The sequence below is a fragment of the Hakea prostrata genome, chromosome 2 (genome assembly GCF_041222555.1).
Source record: "Hakea prostrata isolate BN-2017 chromosome 2, UWA_Hpros_2, whole genome shotgun sequence".
NCBI lineage: Eukaryota > Viridiplantae > Streptophyta > Magnoliopsida > Proteales > Proteaceae > Hakea > Hakea prostrata.
The window spans coordinates 50,562,066-50,582,299 of NC_142601.1; the positions used below are offsets into that span (position 1 = coordinate 50,562,066).

General features: G+C 37.4%; 2 protein-coding genes across 2 annotated transcripts; both read left to right on the plus strand.

Moving 5' to 3' along the window:
* Nucleotides 1–833: 833 nt before the first annotated feature.
* On the plus strand, nt 834–10,092 carry LOC149024715 (ankyrin repeat protein). The gene is made up of 7 exons (XM_089144916.1): nt 834–1,107; nt 2,301–2,351; nt 2,537–2,607; nt 8,622–8,670; nt 8,757–8,863; nt 9,403–9,485; nt 9,581–10,092. Exons 2-7 carry the CDS (start codon nt 2,303–2,305, stop codon nt 9,852–9,854), a joined length of 633 nt encoding a protein of 210 aa, XP_089001042.1. The 5' UTR covers nt 834–1,107; nt 2,301–2,302; the 3' UTR covers nt 9,855–10,092.
* A 2,077-nt stretch (nt 10,093–12,169) lies between these two features.
* Nucleotides 12,170–15,352, plus strand: LOC149024716 (pollen receptor-like kinase 5). Its single transcript, XM_089142985.1, has 3 exons — nt 12,170–13,486; nt 13,697–14,089; nt 14,304–15,352. Exons 1-3 carry the CDS (start codon nt 12,646–12,648, stop codon nt 14,873–14,875), a joined length of 1,806 nt encoding a protein of 601 aa, XP_088999111.1. The 5' UTR covers nt 12,170–12,645; the 3' UTR covers nt 14,876–15,352.
* The last annotated feature ends 4,882 nt before the right edge of the window (nt 15,353–20,234 follow it).

Genomic DNA, 20,234 nt, shown 5'->3' on the forward strand with positions numbered 1-20,234 from the left:
TCTATAATTTTATATGGTTTTTGATATGGAGAAAATATTATCGAACCGGGTTCATACTTGGTTTGACCCTCGACCCCGGTCGAGAGAGAAGGAATCGACTCGCTCCCGAGCGAACCGGATCCAGAAGATAGCTTGCTGAGGAAGAAAACTAATTCAGCTACAAGCACGCCCTAATCCAACTTATGGATTAGGTTAATTACCCTAATGATGGCAGGCACAAATTGACCGATGTTGCTTATCATTATCAAGGGGATAATCATTACGTAACCTAAAGGTTATCTCAGGAGTCCTCTACTAGTCCAAACTAATAGAAGTCTATCGCTCAACGGATTTAACTGTTAAGATCCAAAATACTATCCGAAGAAGGCTCGAGTACATCCAACGAAGAAGATTCGAAAGTACACTCTATATAAACCTTACTTACATACGAAGTAAGGGGGACTCAGATTCACATACACATTGGTAGACATAAACTATCAGGGGCTGACGATCTAGATCACCTTTTCCAGTCTTTCATTCCTTAGCTCTGTGCTTCTAGTAGAGCCGTTTGTGATTAAGTTCTCAACTGACTTAGCCTTCGGAGGTGGACTCCGCCAGACATCACGAGGAGATCTAAGGGTTGAGCAGATTTTGGACGCATCGGTTTTACCGTTATTATACAAAATATATCCTTGAGACCTGAGACTCGACTAAGGTCAAACGCTGAACCCGGTTCAATCTGACCCTAATTCCAGTCACAATATTCTAATCTTGGCCTGATTTTAAAACCCGAATTCATAACTCTGTTTGGATGGTTCGAACCCATCAGGCCCAAAAAGTGAAAAAACTTGCAATTTGTGAAAACCCAATCTCGTCCTTGTTTACCACGTCTGAAACCTCACCGTTCTCGCTCTCTTTACTCCCTTAATCCATCTTTCCAGTTCTCAGCTAATTTCAAAGATCATTCCTGCCTCTGCTTCGATAATCAATTGCTGCACCAGAACTTCTCCTAACCTTGAATTCGTGTTGGAACTTGGAACCCAGAGGACACCCTCAGATTTGCAACCCTTTTCCCGCGCTCTGGCTCCACTTCAGTTTGGTGTTCGACAGGACTCGACCTAGTCTAAGGTTTGCTCGCTTGCATTCTCTGTAGATTTTCCATTCGAATAAATTGTGAAGTTAGATTCCGCTTTGTTCGAACCTTCTTTTCTTCGCTTTGTTGATTACCCAATCGACGTCCTGGGATTGTAAGAAGGCCTTCTTTTTCAAGTTAAGGATTTTCATGATGATTTATTGTACTACGCTCATATTATCCTTGAGAAAATTATCGTTCGCTGACAAAATTTCTTAAAGTAAGTACTAGGTTTGAGTAATCGGTTTATTTATCTGGATTTGAAAATGGCCCAGTTTCTTTCCTTAAATCAACTCGAGTCTCAGCCGATTTCTCTAGCGCGTTCAATTGGAAAGGCATCGTAATTTTCTCCGCAATGCCACCCTGTAGGTTGTTTTTTATTTTATCTTTCCTACTTCCTCATCCATTAGACCTGGAGGAACATTTTTTTTTAACAAATTAGGCCATGCGTCTGCTTAGGTTACTTATCACCCCCCCCCCCCCCCCCCCAAAAAAAAAAAAAAAATAAAAAAAAAATAGAGGCATTCAGAGGATGAATTGGGCCTTTTGATGTGTTGGTTTTCGGTTTCCTATTGAAACTGTGGTTAATGGAAATGCAATGATGTATCAGCAGCTCAGTTATTCTCTGGATGTTATAATTCATGTGATTTTCTAGTTTTGTCGAATTGGGTATGCTGAACTTGATTTTTGTGGGTGAAGGTGTTCTCCATAGACACTTTCTTTATTTGAGCTGTTAAGTTCTGATCAGATTCCATTTTGGTTTTGCTAAGAAATAAGGATTGTTAATGGTTAAAATGCAGGTTAATGGTTTTGGTAAACCGTAAACTTTTACTATGGAAATTTTGAATGTAAAACTTGTCTGCTTCTAACGACTTTCCTTTTTATTCTCCCTACTTCCCGAACTGAATAATACACCAGCTTTAAATTTTTCCCAGCCCTGGACTCTAGAGCATCCATGGATATGAAAAAGTAGGTTTTTTATTCCTAGGTTACTTTGTCCTTTGGTTGTTGTACTGGAAGTAAACAATAGTAACTGTTTTGTGGAAGCAAACAATAGTAACTGTTTTGTGGAAGCATGGAAGGATCAAAGTAACTATGTATTTTGAACTGTTGCGAGAATTTGTCTTGGTTCTGTTCCACACAGCTTGTCACTGTGGACTCTCTTGATACATGGTTGTCGATGTTTCAGGGATGGCTGGTAGGGAAGTTCGAGAATATACCAACCTCACAGATCCTAAAGGTATATTTCATGGATAATCTGTTAGTATGTATCTTTTCCCGTCGGTAATGTTTGCCTTCCCCCCCCCCCCCCATGTTCTTTATCACTAAGAGATACGATTTCCCTGTTTTATATTATTTTCATGGATATGGTATTGTGAGATGGAAACTTTTTCTTTTTTCCTTTTTCATATTTTGATTCTTCAGATAGGAAATTGGGAAAAGGGAAGGATAAAATTGATGATGAAGATGTCACTTTCCAGCGGATGGTGGCAAAGGTTAGCGAATTGGACCTTCTATCTATTTTTTAGTTAGTTTATTTATTATAAGTGGTGTCTTCTATGTGCTCTTTTCTCTCCTTCCGTGTTGGATGAAAAAGGGAGGGGGTAATGTAGTACTGTATTTGATTGATTAAAATAGTAGCCAAATAGGACCTTTCATAGGGAATCAAGTTTAGATTTGATAGACTTAAAATAAAATAGAATTTAGATGTGAAAGAGGGCTGAACTAGAGTGGTATTATAAGGATAATAGCATAACAATACGGGCTGAGTAGATCTTCAAAACAGGGGGCAAAACTATGATGAAGAAATTGAAAGGACAATATGAAGGAATTAAAAATAACAATGTAACACCTGGGTTTCACACTCCAAGGTGGATTGATTGGATCGAACACCAATCTACTTTGATCAAACATAAGGATTCTCCATAGAGAAGGAATGCTAACAAAGCAATTTGATTTCAATTGATGAGTTGTGTTCTTACCTCTTACGTAGGTCTCTTTATATAGCATTTTAAAGAGACATAAATATTGATGGTACCATCCAGCCACTAGCTAACACCACCTACCTACTAAAAACTCAACTACTACCTAACTCTTGACGAAGGAAAACTCCTTTGACAATGCACAACCCCTTTTATTGACTTTTCAAGAGCTAGACTTGGGCTTAGGTCTAAACCATGGAGATCAAAATATGTGGGCTAACTTTAACCCATTAAAATAGTCCTAGCCCATGAAAGTTATGGGCTGATTTGGGTGACAACTTTAGGCCTTTGATAGGCTTGACCCAATGGACTTCTTCTTTCTTTTAAATGTGTCTTCAATTCTACATCACGGGGTCTCTCTGTTTTCTTGGTAGCTCATATCTTGTTGGTTGATTGAATGGAGGAGTTTTGGGGGATGATTGGAAGGATCAATCATAAGTTTTGTGTAGTATTTGAAAGTGCAGGATCATCCAAGGAATGCATTTCATACCATGCAATCCTTAATTGTCACATTTCCCACCTCCATCCTTAAACGAGCTGTCATGAGTCCTTTTTTAACCTTGAACCTCTGCAACTGAATGGAAAATAAAAAATGCCAAATGATTTCTAGATGCCCTTTAATTCTAGAAATGGTGACTTTGATGAGTAATCTTGGGTGTTTTGATAACCATATCACTTTTGGTTGAACTAAAAACATATTTTGTCGACTTGCTTTGAAATTATGGTATCCAATAGGATAGAACTTATCAACTAGAGAACATTTGAACCATACGGTCCATACCTGTGTTGTGGTCATCTCTAAATCATTTGTCCTGTGCCCCATGTCAGACTAGTGATGTATTAGTTTGTGTAGTATTGGTGTTTTGTGCACCCTTTGGGGTCTTGGGAACTACTTGATTGGTTTGTCTACAAGGAGAAGAAGTTCTCAATTAGGGAGAGTACTAAGTAGTTATATAGTTTGTTTGATGATTTTGAGAAAGGTCTTGCTGGTCCATTTTCTTGGTAATAGATGATTTCAACTAAATAATCTAGCGTACGGATTTGTATAAGTATAATAGTATCAACTGTTTCAGTATTTCAGATATGATTTCTGTTGAATCTTATCCTTTGCTTGACTAGACCTTGATGTAGGCATTAGAGGTTCTAGCCATCGTTGTCAAGGTGTCGCTTAAGTGTCCGGGCGGTTCTTGCCTAGTCAAAGTGACCGTTACTTTTTTTTGAAGTCAATAAAGTGGTTGCTTTGTGGCTTAAAGCGTTCAAGCGGGTGCTTTGGACGCTTTGGTTGCCCAATCACTGCTTTATTGGCTTTTATTTTTTTTTAAAATTCTTTTTATGAAGAAAGATACCAAATCAGTGGTATAAATTATAAATGCATTTGATTCTAATCTAAAGGTATTTATTTGTTAGATTACACATCAACTATAGAACCATTATACATGGAATCATATCAATGGAAAATTGGGTTTAAAAACAAATTCAAAACGTAGATTGAAGAAAGAATTGAAAGAAATCGAAATAGTGCCGTAACCCAATGGATGGAACTCCTCTCACTCTCTCTCGAAGTCTTCTTCCTCACGCTTGACGGAACTCCTCTTTGCAACCAAAGATCGTCTCTCTCTAGTCGCTGGCGGAAAGTGGTTTTCTTTATCTCTTTCTCTCTTTCTCTCTTCCTTTCCCTTTTTTTCCCCCCTATGTCAAGTCTATGTTCATTTTCTAGTTGCTGGACTTGCAGCGGAGCTCTCTTCGGCATAGTTGTCAAGGCGTCACCTAAGCGTCTGGGCTCTTTCAGAGCGCCTATAATTGGCGTCCGGGTTTTTTTAGGAAATAAGGCGTCCTTTTTTTATTAATCATGAGAAAGATGCTTAATCGAAGGCATATATTGAAATACTTATTAGATTCCAATTATAAAGTATCTATTGTTTGAACCTATATGCATATGTATAATGACGCTACATGTGATCAAATGTTAAAATAAAAATAAAAACAAACAAAATCGAAAGAGAATAAGTTCTTACTCAAGTTTCACACTCTCACTCTCACTTTAATCCCTAATCTCTTTCTCTCTTCCTCTCTTCTTCTCTTCCATTCCCGCGACGACACTCCGACAAGTAGTGGCCAACGACAAGCAACTTCTTCTCTTCCTTTCTTCTTGCGACTTTTTATTTAGGACCTATTATGTGTGGTTTGTAGTATGTTGGAGTTGGATGACTTTAGGTAGTCTAATATTAGTTTTTTTATTATATAATATATGATAGATTTAGAGTGAATGAGATGTACACTAAAAATTTCACTTAAAATGCTTCAACCGCCTCAAAAGCTCCTCGGAGGGCGCCTCGTTTACTCATCGCCTCAATTAGCCTAAACCACCTTGCATCGCCTCAATCAAAACCAAAGGCGAGTTTTCACTTCTCAGGTGATGCTTCTTCTTCTTCTTCCTTTTTTTTTTAGAGTCTGCGTTGTTACAGTTGCCGCCAATGCAACACCAGGAGTACCATGACCATCTTCTATCAGTCTATCTTCTTTATCTTCGGCAACGTCATTTTTTTTTCTTTCAATTTTTCTGTTTTCTTCTCTGAGATTCTGAAATAATACTCCTTCCTCTGTTCCTTCACTTCCTGGCATCTCTCACTTCCTCTTTCTCCGATTTGTTTATTTTTTTCTGGTTTTTCCCCTTGTGAAGCTGTTTTAATTTGGTTGGCGGAAGTTGCAGGTTGCTCCGACATTGTCTTCCTCTCAGGCGACATCACTGTCCCCCCCCCCTCTCTCTCTCTTTCTCTCTCTTTCTCTCTCTTCTCTCTAATCTCTTCGTCTCTAATCACTGAATCTTAATCTTAATCTTAAATAGTTAAGTAGTGTATAAGTAGTAGATTTTGTGCTTAGTTCTTCAGGTTTTGCCAATCATGCTTTGATGTTAGAACTTAGAACATAATGCTTTCTGTTCAAGTGTAGTATATAGACATTTTGAGCAGTTTTCCTTCTGCAGGAATTTAAGTCTATGCCTTTATAGGTCTTCAGGTTTCATATTATAGTATTGTCATCAAATTTTGCATTTAATATGAGATACACTGCTGTATGGTACATGCTCTTTCTTTTTTGCCTCTTGGGGGTGTGAGCAATTTTTATTTTGAATCAGGACACTTGCTCCTGTTGGCTTGAGTGGGAAAGATGCAGTATTGCAGTGTGCAGATTTGAAGTTTGATTTGTGACTTTGATGTTGTTATGTTTGAAGTTAATGACTATGTTCATTTTCCAATCTTATATACTGATTATATGAATGAGCTTTTCATTAAGTTTGAAAAAGGTTTAGTACTTAAATGCTAGGAATTTTATGTAACTTTTGATATTTGGATCAAATATAAAAAAATTAACACTAGAACGCTCTGACCGCCTAGTGGTTGCTTTATTGGTGCTTTGTCGCTTTAGTGCCTTGGAAGCTCTCTGTCGCCTTGGTAACCTTGGTTTTAGCTAGGAAAAAAGATTGACATAGGTATATCTTAACAATGGTGAATAGGCAAACCATGCATTTGTGTGCTCAAAGCTTTAGACTTATTTTGCATTTAAACTTGAGAAGGGATGAAGGTATCAGTGTGATCTCTTGAATCAAAAGTGTCTATGCTGGGCAGGTGTCAAGGATACCCTCGTAGCTGGTCTGGTATAGTTCCCAATAATTGTGCGTTAATAGTTTTGGTGGGTGCACAAGAAAATTTGGAATTGCTTAGAAGGGCCAAACTCGAATTATCAAGGGGTTGCCTAGGTGTCCAGTTTCTTTCTTCGGTCCATAGCAATAACATGCCATTTTGATACTTCATGAGTTAAAATTTAAATTGACTTTGATTGTTGCCTTTGTTTTTCTAATGAATATGCTTATATTATATCCTATACTGAATTTCTCATATTAAGCCATTACAAGCATAATTATATCATATTGCAGTATTTTTTTCCCCCTTATTGTTAGACCGTATAGTGAAGGTAACAGTTTCAAAATAAGCTTCCTGCTTCAATGGACTCAGAGTAAATAAACTCTTACTTGGGTAGAAGAAAACAATCAAACATATCTGAAAGTAATGCTTGAACAGAGAAAAATTCAAGTAGGGACTCAGAAACACCAGCAAAAACAGTTAAAAAATTAATTATTGCTATATTACAGATGGACTTGAGTAAATAAACTCGTACTTAGGTAGAAGAAACAATCAAACATATCTGAAAGTAATGCTTGAGCAGAGAAACATTCAAGTAGGGACTCAGAAACAGCAGCAAAAACAGTTAAACAAATTTATTATTGCTATATTACAGATAGCCATTAATGCATGCCTGTAAGGGTGGGGTGTTGCCTAAGTGCCCCTCCACTACCTTGAGTGGACTAGTCTTCTTGACTATCATGCTTCCCCCGTATCTAGACTAGTGAAGAGGCAGCCTTGTAGTTTGTATGACCAGACAAACAACTGTTGTGGTCATCAACAGAATGTGAGGGAAAACGTTCTCAAGCATTCCAGGACAGCCTGAACTGATCAACCAAACATGTATAATATTCCCCTAAGCCCATTGAGGGTAGAAAAACTGAGCAATGCTGACAAGCAAATATTAGATCTAGGCGCCAATCTCCTGGTTATGAGATTTGAGGCCAAGGATGGTCCATTACCACTTAAAGTTAATACCATCATCCACTTGCCCATGTAATAGGTCTTATTCTTTTTACATTGTCACTTGTCAGTGTTGGTTTCTGTAGTTTTGAAGCTGGTGATCATGTTCTGTATATTCTATATAATCCGCCTTGTAAATTGTGTGCACAATTCCTCATTAAGGTTTGAACCAGCTTGAACAAAGATGCTTGAGCTTGTTTCATATGAAATAACTGAGGGGTTGGTTCTTCAGACTTTTAAGGTTAGGGCTAAATAGACCTGCTTGGTGGCTGAAAACGACTAACAAGAAAGATGAGAGGCTGAATATAAATAAAATTGTTAGTTAAGACTTGAGGCATTTAGAATGTTATAATCATTTTTTGATTCAGTGACTTTATGTCTGTGTGGTGTTGACGCTAACAAATTATGGGAGATGTGCTGGTTAGAATTAAGAATCCATGCTCTCTCAGTTTTAATGGAGAAACTGGTGATGTTTTATCCCTATTTATAGGTGATTGTTGACCTGACGATATTTTGTTTGAACATCTTTCTCGTTGGTTCCAGTACAATTTTTGTCCCTCTGTTATCATGTGCATTCACCTGAGAACATGCATTTCAAACCTGAAAGTAGCCTTAAACTTGGGTCCCCCCCCCCCCCCCCAAAAAAAAAAAAAAAAAAAAAAGAAAAAAGAAGAAAAAGAAAAAGAAAATCAAAGGCATTCTACTTTTAGTTTGCATTTAGTGTATTTTAATTGTTTAGATTTGAGAATGTCCTTCATGTCTCATGTTGCCTATTCATAGGATATTTTTTATTTTGTCCTTTATTTTTGGGTCCTTTGGAAGGAGTGTTCTGATAACTTGCCCCGGCAGGGATCTTGGCTTCTTGTATGGGGCGGTTGATGCAAGCAGATGCAGGAGGTTGCCGGAGAACGGGGAGGTTACCTTCATGGAAGAGGGGGTACTGCCTCTCTTAATGAGAAGAAATGATTAAGAGGGTAGCATTGTTTCGTGACCAATATTCTGAATTTATATTTACTGGTGCAGCTTTGGACAGTGATGATTTACTCTATCTCAAGGAACAGATGGAAGCTGAGGAGGATGCTGAGCGTCTTCTTCGCCGCACTGAGAAGAGGGCATTTCAAGCTTTCAAAATATCCTCAGGGACCCATTTAAATACATTGTGAATTTCATTTTACATCATTTCACTAAAGCAGATCTGTTAAAATAAATAGAATGTTTATTATGTGTCAGTTGGATAACTTTGTAGATCACCTATGCATAATTAGTCCTGGTTAGATGATACCTGCATTTTGAACCATCAGAATTTTACAATGGGCATTTTCTTATCAGTGTCATTACCTACCTACCTGTTGTATATTACTATTTCTTAAGATGATGAAGAGCAGTTGAATATAGCTTTGTGCTTCAGATCATCACCATGACTTAGTTTTACTTTTGTACGACTTCTGTTTTCTTGAATTCTGATAGTTGTAGATGCATGCCATGATGTCTAAAAAGTGACATGTTCGGTTGTGATGGCCATCCATTCTATTTGAAAATTTGCTTAGGATCTCTCTTTATTTTGTTGGTAAAAGCAAAGATAATATAGCTCTTCCCAGTCTTGAAAGGACACGTTCCTAATTTTATCATCTTTGTGAACCCATCTTGTTTTTCCTTAATCTGTTGATACAAAGCTGCGAGTTTAGCAGATTCTTCACCTGCCTCAGTACCTTTATCACTGCGTGTGGAGCCCAAGCCGAAGAGTGGAATCAGGTACAACTTTCCTTTTGGTTTCTCTGCAATCTGCATACTTGTAATAGCCTTTTGTGGTGCTGACTTTGGTTATCCACTTGATTGATGAAATCAAGGCAACAAGATCTTCTAAAGAACATTGTGGAGATAAGACCAAAGCGACACAGAGTATCAAGCGAGTCAAGCCCTAACAGTGGAAACCAATCTGCCTCAGTTACTACAGCCTTGACTTCAGCGAATGGGAAAAAGGAATCTACTCCAGATAAAAATGTTCTTCCTTCAAAGTCAAGTGAAGGAGAAGTAGCGGATGCAGCGCCGGATACAAAACTGGAGAATCCTGTTAAAAGCTTGCTGGGTTTAGCTTACGAAACTTCCGATGATGAAGATTGAATGGGAAACGCATGATATAACATTGTTGCAATGTTGTGCCTTTAATCTTTGTTATTGTAGTTTCAATGTTTATAACATACTGTTGAGGCGATGAGTCAAGGTTTTAAGAATATGTTCGTATGGAACTCTTTACCCCTTGTATTTCCTTCTGTTAAAATTATACAGTGAGTGCCTCAAATTTTATGAAAAGCTCGCCCCTAAGTGCCCTGCCTTTGAGATGGGCATTTCAGGTTTTCTATTAAGCTGGTGATGCCATAAATTATATTAATTTTCAATTTAGGGTGAGAGTTTGGTGTTGATGGTTCGAATCTGTCCTGATCAGTCTTCAGTTCCGACGAGGTTTGGGTTTGATTAACAGGTTACATAGTTGGGTGATTGATTGGGGAGCACATCTGCACCTTCAGTCGGAAGAACAGGATTCCGGCGATGAAAAATAGTCCGGGCAAAGTTACTTGTACGGAATGAAGCAGCAAACTGTTGATGTTGTATCTGGGTAAGCAATTGGGTGAGCTTCCATGTCCAGCTGATGGTATTCATTTGGAAAAATTTCACTGTTGCCCAGACAGGGAAGCAAAGTAATGGTTGTTTCTGGTACTTTGAATGATGCTTATAAGTTTCCCATTCAAGTCACTAAGCATGAAAGCTTGTTAAGTCATTGGCCTCAAATGCATTACAGCTATTTCAGGATACCACTGGTGTGAAGAAGAGAAGTAATAAACATGTATCTGGACGGCAGAGAGTTGATTTTAATTGGCTATTTATATAACTGGAAGAAGACGTGCAGCAGTGATGATTTATTTGCATTTTCTGGTAATTCTGGAAGCATGATCTTGCACTGGTTATAACATGATTCTTACACGATACTTAATAGTGTAGATGATTATCTAAAAAATAATACGTAAGAGCTGTTATAATAATGTTTCTAATTGTTTGTTGCGTGTTTATTAACTAATCTAAACCCTGTTCTAAGCGTCATTCTTGTTATTCATTTTATTTTAATGACAGCTGTTAATTATTGATATCTAATTAATTCTTCGTAATTGTTTAATGTAGGATTGGACTTTTTATATAGAATGGGATATTTGCAAATATTCCATCAAACAATCCATCTAACCCAAAGGGTTTTGAAATGTTTCTGGAAGTCAAAAGTACGGATCTGAGCCATCATTTTTATGTGTTTTTGAATCTAAAGCTTAAGTAACTGCCTAAAATTGGGAGACTGCATACACTCAAGAAAGGTTGAATGTTGTTGAACTATGGTCTAACTCTTATTGTTCGGTTTGGAATCTGATCATAGGAAGAAAACTTCAGAGTGGGCTGGCCATGGTGATTAGATAGCAGCCTCTGAAGCCTAAGTGAGATTCAACATTATCACAAAGATGAGGTTTTAGAGCTCCTGGTTAAGTGGTTAATAGCAATGGAAAGTAATGGGCATTACCATTAAATGAGATAGGCCAGGGGTACTTATAGTTGAACTTGAGATGCGTAGGTCATTGAATCCTCTAGGTTGGCCTTGATCTCCTCACTGGCCAACATGTCGGATGTTAGAGTGGGTAGACTAGAGTGATTGGATAGCTGCCTTCGAAGCCTAAGTTAGATTCAATTGTAACATTATTTCATTATTCAAAGGATGAGACTTTAGAGTTCCGAGTTAAGTAGCTAATAGCAATGGAGAGTGATAAGCGTTCCCAGTAAATGAGATATGTGAGGGGTACTTATAGTTGAAAACGAAGTGCATACATAAGTCATCGGATCCTCCAGGTTGGCCTTGATCTCCTGACCGACATGTTGGATGTCAATGGCAACCAACTTGACATGTTGGATGTTGGTGGGTGGCTATGTTAGGCTAAATGTGACTGCTTCTGCTAGCGTGAGGGTTCTGAGCGACGGTCTGAGAAGTGTGTCGCTCGAGGTAGATGTGGTGGTAGATTAGCTATCATGTCTTCTCAACCCAATCACAAAAAGCGTCCTCGAGTATTAAGGGAACGCCAAGCACCGTGGAGTGGCTCTGATGGTGACAAGTCTAAATTGACACGTGAGTAGAATAAACCATGCATCTCTATAGAACAATTGGGGATAGAATTTCATATGTCGACGTGGCATAATGGGTGTGTTATGATGTTGGAAACTTTAACTTTACCCCAAGATTCGCTATAATAATATTCTAACTATTTAACAAATAATTAGTGATAACTAATTTTGCCCTCTGACCAATGATGGATAACGGAATTTCGGTATTCACTCCCCCAAGTGAAGAAAAAAAAAAAGTTTGATGGTAATGGTATTATGGTCAATGACTTGTGCAAACTGCAAAGTCAATTAACCACAGTGATCTCTGGTGGTGGTAGTCTTTGGGTTTCCAATTAGTTTAGAGGTTGGAAAAAAAAAAAAAAAAAACTGTTGTTGCTTCAATCTGAAAAAGAAGGTTCAACTCTTGTTGCAGAGAATTCATTTTCTTGAAGATCCGAAAAGCATTATAGCAGAGACATCTCTAAACAATGCAACACTAACAATTTTCAGCTTTCCACAAATCCAAGAATGGCAAGAAAAGGTATGAAAGATCCAGTCTTATTACCTTATCAACAATGAGAAATAATAGCCTTCATAATAGATCTTGACTGTCAAAACTTTAACAAATCTTGGCAGTCAAATCTTATCTTGCTTTTCTCTCCCTTGAAAAGCTTAACCAATCTTGACAGTCAAATCTCTTGCTACAATCTATAGCATTTTTCCTTGTTCACTTCAATAGATGATCCATGCCTGTGTCTAATTCGGTTTCAGAGACTGCAACATGAGCAGTTCTCAGAAAAATTTTGTCTGTTTCATGGTGGTTGTGTTTCAATTCCTGAGTTCCATTTCAGTTGGTGCGGATGAGTACTTCTTGAATGAAAGAGATGCTCTGTTTCAACTGAGGGATTCCCTTAATTCCAGAACCAATTTGCATTCAAATTGGACTGGTCTGCCTTGTAATGGTGATCGAAGTAATTGGTCTGGAATTGCTTGTTCGAATGGGCATGTTATCCATATTTCTCTGGATGGGTTACAGTTGACAGGTTCCCTCCCCGCAATGGTTCTTCGAAACCTTACGTTCTTGACTAAGCTTAGCTTGCAAAACAATTCACTCCATGGTGTTCTTCCCAATTTCGCAAATCTTGATCACCTGCAAAACATCACCCTCTCTCATAACCACTTCTCAGGTTCAATTCCATCAAACTTAACCAACTTGCCATTGTTAGCTATGTTAGAGCTGCAAGATAATAATCTTACAGGCAATATCCCACCTTTGAATCAACCCACTTTAACAGTCTTCAATGTTTCATATAATCTCCTTGTCGGTTTGATACCTAAAACCCCCATTCTTCAAAGATTTCCTGTGAGTTCCTTTGTTCATAATTCACAACTTTGTGGGAGTCCTTTGGGAGAGAAATGTTCTATAGCCCCTTCCGCAGCCAATCCACCGAGTCCTCCTCCAAGCCCTTCTAGTACATCGGAACACAGTCGCAAAGCTGTCGAAGGGTGGATTGCTGTTCTAATAGCAGTTGCAGCGCTTGTGATTCTCATTTCAATTGTGTTTATCATACTCTGGTGCCGGAAGAGGATGAGAAGAAAAATAGAAGCAAAGGAATTACCTGGTATGTCTTTTCTTCTTTATTCAAGTTATTCTGGAAGGGTGATGCAGCATCAGGCCTGGCATCCTTATAGGAACCAAATAATAACTTGAATACATTTTAAGAAACCAGTAATCTACATGTGGTTATTAGATGATAGTCAACATGGCAATGTGATACAGCTTCTGCCTTGAATCCATTGATGGGGAATTCTATTTTTATTTCTGGTTACAGGTGAAGGTACTATAAACCAGGTGGAAAAGAAAAGGCTAATCTTCAGAAAGAGGAGAGATCCTGAAAGAGGAGGGGAATTGGGTTTTAGAGACAAAGAAAGACCTGTTTTTGATCTGGATTATCTTCTGGAAGCTTCTGCTGAAGAATTGGGGGCTGGAAAATTAGGATATACATATAAAGCAACCCTGGACTGTGGTTCTGTTGTAGCAGTAAAAAGGCTCCAGCATATTAGTGGGTTAATAAGCAACAAGGAATTTGTTCAACAGATGAAAATGGTGGAAAAGATGAAGCATGAAAACCTAGTGGAGATGATATCTTTCTTCTATTGCAAGGGTGAGAAGCTCATTGTTTATGAGTATATCAATCATGGCAGTTTGTCTGATCTATTACATGGTAACATTCTCACTTTCCTTTCCTTGGTTTAATCAATTCAATGTCATAAACTAAATTCTCATTGCTTAAGTAAAGAAAATTGGAAACCCTTAACAGTAGATCATCATAATATACTGGAGCATATATAGATTGGCATAGATGATTAGATGGGCTTAACCAGTTTGTTAAATTCAGTACATTTTGAAACAGAACTTCCAATTTTTTGGTCTTACAGGAGAAGACAGCATGGGAAGAAGAAATCCAGTGAACTGGACTACAAGATTGTCAATTGTCAGAGGAATAGCTGAGGGCTTGAATTTCCTTCATCAGTCTTTGCCCTCTCACAAGGTTCCTCATGCCAATCTCAAATCCTCAAACATTTTAATCCATCTCCATGATCAAAAGTACCATCCTAAGCTCACTGATTTTGGATTCCTACCACTGGTGTTATCTTGCAAGTCCTCTGAGATGCTTGCCATTGCAAGGACACCAGAATTCTCCCAAGCCAAGAGACTGACCCACAAAACAGACGTCTACTGCTTCGGCATTGTAATCCTAGAGGTCCTAACCAGACGAATACCGGAGGCATCTTTACCAGGAAATGATCTTGCAGAATGGGCAAGGGAGGTTCTTAAGGGTGACTGGTCAACAGAAGTATTGGATATAGAGCTATTAGCAGAAGAAGGCCACTGTGAAATGTTGAGCCTCATTCAAATTGCACTGGACTGTGCGGCTATTAAACCTGAGAAGCGTCCAAGGATGAGTGAAGTGTTGAGAAGAATCAAAGAGATTGAGGAGAGAAGCTGACTATGAAGAGAATGAGAAGATGGAGGGTGCAATTTTAATTTCAACATTACCAGTGGCTTCTTCCTTGATGCTCTCAACTCACAATTCATTATTGGCTACCATTTGGTGCTTGAGTAACTGGTTAACTGTCATGGACAAACAAGAAAAAAGTGTTATTGGAGATGAAAGATTTAATCTCTGCTCATGAAGAGAGAGAGAGAGAGAGAGAGAGAGAGAGAGAGAGAGAGAGAGAGACTCATGGGAGCTTCTTAACTGTACTGGTTGTATATTATCAATAATGTAGGTCAATCTCTAGGTGATCCGCTTCACATCATGGATGATCTCTTTCTCTCCATATAAACTGGATAGGCTTAGGCTGTACATCCTTTGAATTTGTAAAGAAGGATAAGAATAATTCAAATTCAAATTCAAAATTAAACTTGTTTCTCTGGGATTAAACACAGCCCAATTATTTTAAGTTCAGGCTAGCCCAGACTAACGGTTGTATTATTTTTAATATAATAAAATAATATATATATTTCATTTTATTGGATCTATAAGTGCAGAAAACTTTCCTTTGATTATTTTAGGAAAGTGTTTTTTATATAATTCCACATTGGAAACCGAGATGTCGGAATCCAAGTTAATTAATAGGTACTATCTATTAACTTTTATTTATAATAATAAGACACGCCAATGTGTGTGTAGTGTACGAGCGAGGACAATTATTCCATCCGAGCACACACGCGCGGCGTGGGCTGTGAGACTTAGCACTTAGCACGCTTGCATCGCTTCGAGCTAAGATAAGATCTGAACCGTGTATTTTGATCAAACGGCAGATCTAGGGCGTGTACTTCCATAAATATCTTTTTGATGGTTCAATTTGAACTTTAGATCGTGCGGCCGAACGATCCGACGGCTCAAATTTGAATGTCAGCATTCACCCATATGAACAAAGTCATGAACTGTAGTCGTGGTGCGTGCAAGCTGGCCCGAATGAACTTCATTAAAAAAAAAAAAAAAAAAAAAAAAAAAAAGTCATGAACTGTTCAGAAGAGGCACCTCAATGCCTATAAATACCTTCTAGTTTCACAACAGAAAGACATACGAAAATTCCGAAATCTTCTCTGTTCTTGAGTTCTGCAAGCACAAAACTTGGGAGATTCAACTTTGAGTTGGGTTTCTTTGTATCCTGGGAGACGGTTCGCAGTACCTCATAGCACCTTGATGTGAGGGTGAATTACGTCTTAAGGAAAGCGACGTTGTAACGCGTCTAAAAGTTCATTCTTCTAGAATTCAAAGGTTTTGGATGTGTGGAAAGCCCCTATAGGTGACCGGATAAAGTGCAATGTGGATGCTTCTCTTAATAGAAAGAAGAACTATATGCAGGTGGGGGTGTTTTGCGGGATCAAGAGGGGCTGTTCAAGGGAGGTTTTGCAAGGAAGTTTCCTTTGTGTTCAGTCCTTGAAGCAGAATTAATAGCAATCATCGAAGGCCTTAGGTTGGCTTGGAGTTTGGGGTTTTGTCAGATTCAAGTCGAATCTGATTCTAAGGAAGCTGTTGCTCTCCTCGACCCTTGTAGGCATGCACAAGGGAGTATTGTTCCCCTTATTGAGGAAATAAAAACCCTTTCAGGCGTTAATGGAAGGGTGATGTTTGTTCATCTTGGTAGAGAAGCAAACAAAGCTGCTGATTGGATGTCTAGGGTGCAACTTTGTCCCTTAGACCCATAGGCTTTCTTCCTAGATCCTCCAGCTGGGTTAGAAGGAATTCTCATGGTGGATAGAGAGTCTTGTTTAAGTTAAGTTTTCTGTTCGTTCCTTTGGGTTATTTAGCCCCGTCATTGTACCAGAAAGAAAAAAAAATGTTCCTTCTTCCATATTGTGATCTCGTATTCTTTTCTTTTACACTAACCATGTAGATGATGCTAAGATTAACCAGCCTAGATTGATAAAAATATTAAAACTAAGGGATAATTACTATTGGCCCCTTGTACTTTGATTTTATTACAACTGTATCCCCTGTACTTTTCAAAATTACTAATCTAACCTTTAACTTTGTCTACAATTACTTTTGCCCCCCTATTGTTAAGTTCCGTTAGTTTACTAATGATGTAGCATCTTTATATTTTCTCAAAAACTCCAAAATACCCTTATACTTATCTCTTTACTTATTTACCCTTTTGTCAAATTACAGTAGTACCCTTAATTAACTATGGAGAAAAAAGTAACTATAATGCATTTTATTCTAAAAAAAACCGAAGATGAAGGAAAATCGAACTCAACTCAAATTGGAAACTGAATATCACCTAATATATTTTCAAAATAAATGAAGTTTAGTGAAGGTGGGAAGCCAAATTGGATTTGGATTTTGCTCATTTCTTTAATTCAAAATAAATTAAGTTTAGTGAAGGTGGGAAACCAAATCGGATTTGGATTTTGCCCATTTCTTTAATTCAAAATAAATGAAGCTTAGTAAATGCGGGAAACCAAATCGGATTTGGATTTTGCCCATTTCATTAATTCAAAATAAATGAAGTTTAGGGTAAAATTGACATTTAATCTGGTTTTTATAAATGGGGTAGCATCGTCTTTTGATTTCTTAATTTTAATGAAGGACAAATTAGACATTACATATTCAAACTTAACGGCTACTTAACACCGTTATAAGGAAGGGGTGCAACAATAATTTCGTAAAAAACAGGGTTTTATTAGTAATAAAATCAAACTACAGGGAGCAATAGTAATTATCCCTAAAACTAATGCCAAAAGAAAGATGGAAGATTCAGATTTTACACTAAGCAACGACATGTAATAAATAATTAGTGGCCAAAGGTGGTATGTTAATGCGGCTAAAGATCCAACTTTTCTAGGGGAAGTCTTGGGTTCACACCCACTCGACGGCATTAATATAAAAAAGCTCCCTTGAGGATGTAAATTGTGGTGCGCGCAAGCTAGCCCAGATGAACCTCATATCAAAAAAAAATAACACTTGGATGTGTTCAGCTATGCTCCCAAACGGAGAATTGAATCCCTCTCTTCATATATTGAATTAGATTTTCATTTTATATCTTTAACGAATTTTTTTTTTTACTATTTCACTGTGATTCTCAAGAAACTTGTAACTCTCATGAATATTATCATATCTATTCTTTAGATCAGGCGATAAGAAATGATTTTCTGTTATAGTAATCGAGTCAGATTTTTAATGTTTACCCAAAAAAAAATTTGGATTTTTAATATGAAGTATTAAAGACAAAAATCAATACCCATCTAAAGTTTTATTCTTATTTAGGAACTGCGTTCAGACCTAATTGGTGTGCGATTAGTTGGGGGCAGAGATGGGCGTATTGTGATCTCGCTACTCATTTTGTCTTTTTAAAGCTGTCGAAGGTTAACTTCTCCATGTCTCGATGTTTAATATAAAATAGTCTAGTATTTAGTAATATACAAATGAAAAATATCAACTTCATAGAGTTAATTAAGGTTTTTTTAATCAATTATCATTCTCAATTATGAGATTTTTTTTGTTATTTTAAACTGTTTGACATCTATTATCAGTTTTGTTTTTATTTAAAATAATAGAAAAATCTTCAAAATCCATAATAGACTTTTAGTTTATTATGGATTATTATGAGAATTTCATTCTTTACATTTATATAAAGGTTTACTTAAAATTTTATAGTTAAGATATGCATAAATAGTCAATACACATTATTTTATAAAAAAATCATTTTTTTTTCTCTTTTCTCTTTTCTCACTTGTTCACTATCATTTTCTAATAATTTTTTATTTTGACATACCAAACTTATTTTGCATTTCATAATTTAATTTTGACAAAATTCACCAAACCATTTTTCATTCTTGACCAATAATGAATTCTTGTACTTATTTTTTATATATATGTAAAATAGAGAATGAGAATTGATACAAAAAAGAGCCTAAGATGCATGAAATTTTTTTGTTTTCTTCTTCTTTTGGTGAAAAGAGATCGAAAGTTAAATCATCTTCCTTTGAGCATAGTGATATATATATACACACACATGAAAACTTGTCATTATAGTTCAAGTAAAAGTATTATCGTCAAAGGGGTGTTCAGTGGGTAATATTCGATGTGTGGTAGAAATTCGTCCTGCTCTCAAGCCGCTCTCACCAAACAATTATGGATTCTCTGTACCAATAAAGAATCCTGTTGGAAACAATTTGTTTATCAAATATGGCTTCGAAAGTAGACTATCTGGTTACTCCCATTACCTTCAAATTGCTCTCCATCTTTCACTGCAATTCTTAAAACGAGAAGTAAGGCAAGTAGCACTGCTTTTCCTGGGGAAGCCAAGTATTTAGATTTCCAACCCTGTAGTCGAGCATTTACCCTGTTAAGAAGGGTGGCACAATGTTTCTTCTTTATTTTCCTGGCAAAAAGAGGAATGCCCAAATATATATCATCCGTTGACGTAGGCAAAATATGAAAATGTAATGATAACTCTCGTTTCATAGATGTTGAGGTGCTTGGGCTATAATGGGCTCATGTTTTGCTTCCATTCAATTCTTGTCCCGACATGTCACAGTATTGTTTGATTATTTGTTCAAATATCCTTGCTTCTTTGCTTGTAGCTTGACCGAAGAGGATAAGATCATCAGCAAAAGCTAAATGTGGAAGTCTTTCACCTCCTCGTGAGAGTTGATACCCTTCAGTTTTTTCTTTTGAGCTGCTAGTTCCAGGTGAGATGTAAGTAATTCAGTGCAAAGTACAAAGAGATAAGGTGACAAAGGATCTCCTTGGCTGAGACCTCTAGTGGAGTCACTGTGGGGGCTTGTGAGCCATTGATTAACGGTACATAAGTAACTGTAGTAACACAAAACATAACCCATTCGATCCATCTGTCAGGGAAGCCATAAGACTGTAAAGAACTTTTTAGAAAATTCCATTCCAACTTGTCATGGGCTTTACTCATATCGAACTTTACTTCCATGATACCTTTTTTCCTCCGTTAATGGCTATGGATTTTATGCATGATTTCATGAGCTACCAGTATGTTGTCCTGTATATGTCTCCCCTTGATAAAGCCATTTTATTGAAAAGAGATCAGATGAGGTAGAATATGTTTGAGCCTGGAGACTAAGATTTTCAATATAATCTTATAGCTCATATTGCATAGGCTGCTAGGACGGAAGTCTCCCACTTGTACAGGAGAGTCTATTTTTGGAACCAAAAGTGGCATTATAAGATTTTGTAAAAGTACATGAATTAAAGAATTGATGTACCATGGCTTGAACTTCAGGTATATTTTTGCCCAACTTTTTTGGTAGAAAATTCCTAGATATCCGTCAGGACCTGGAGACTTGAGGCCATTGACTCCAAAGATTGCCTCTTTTATTTC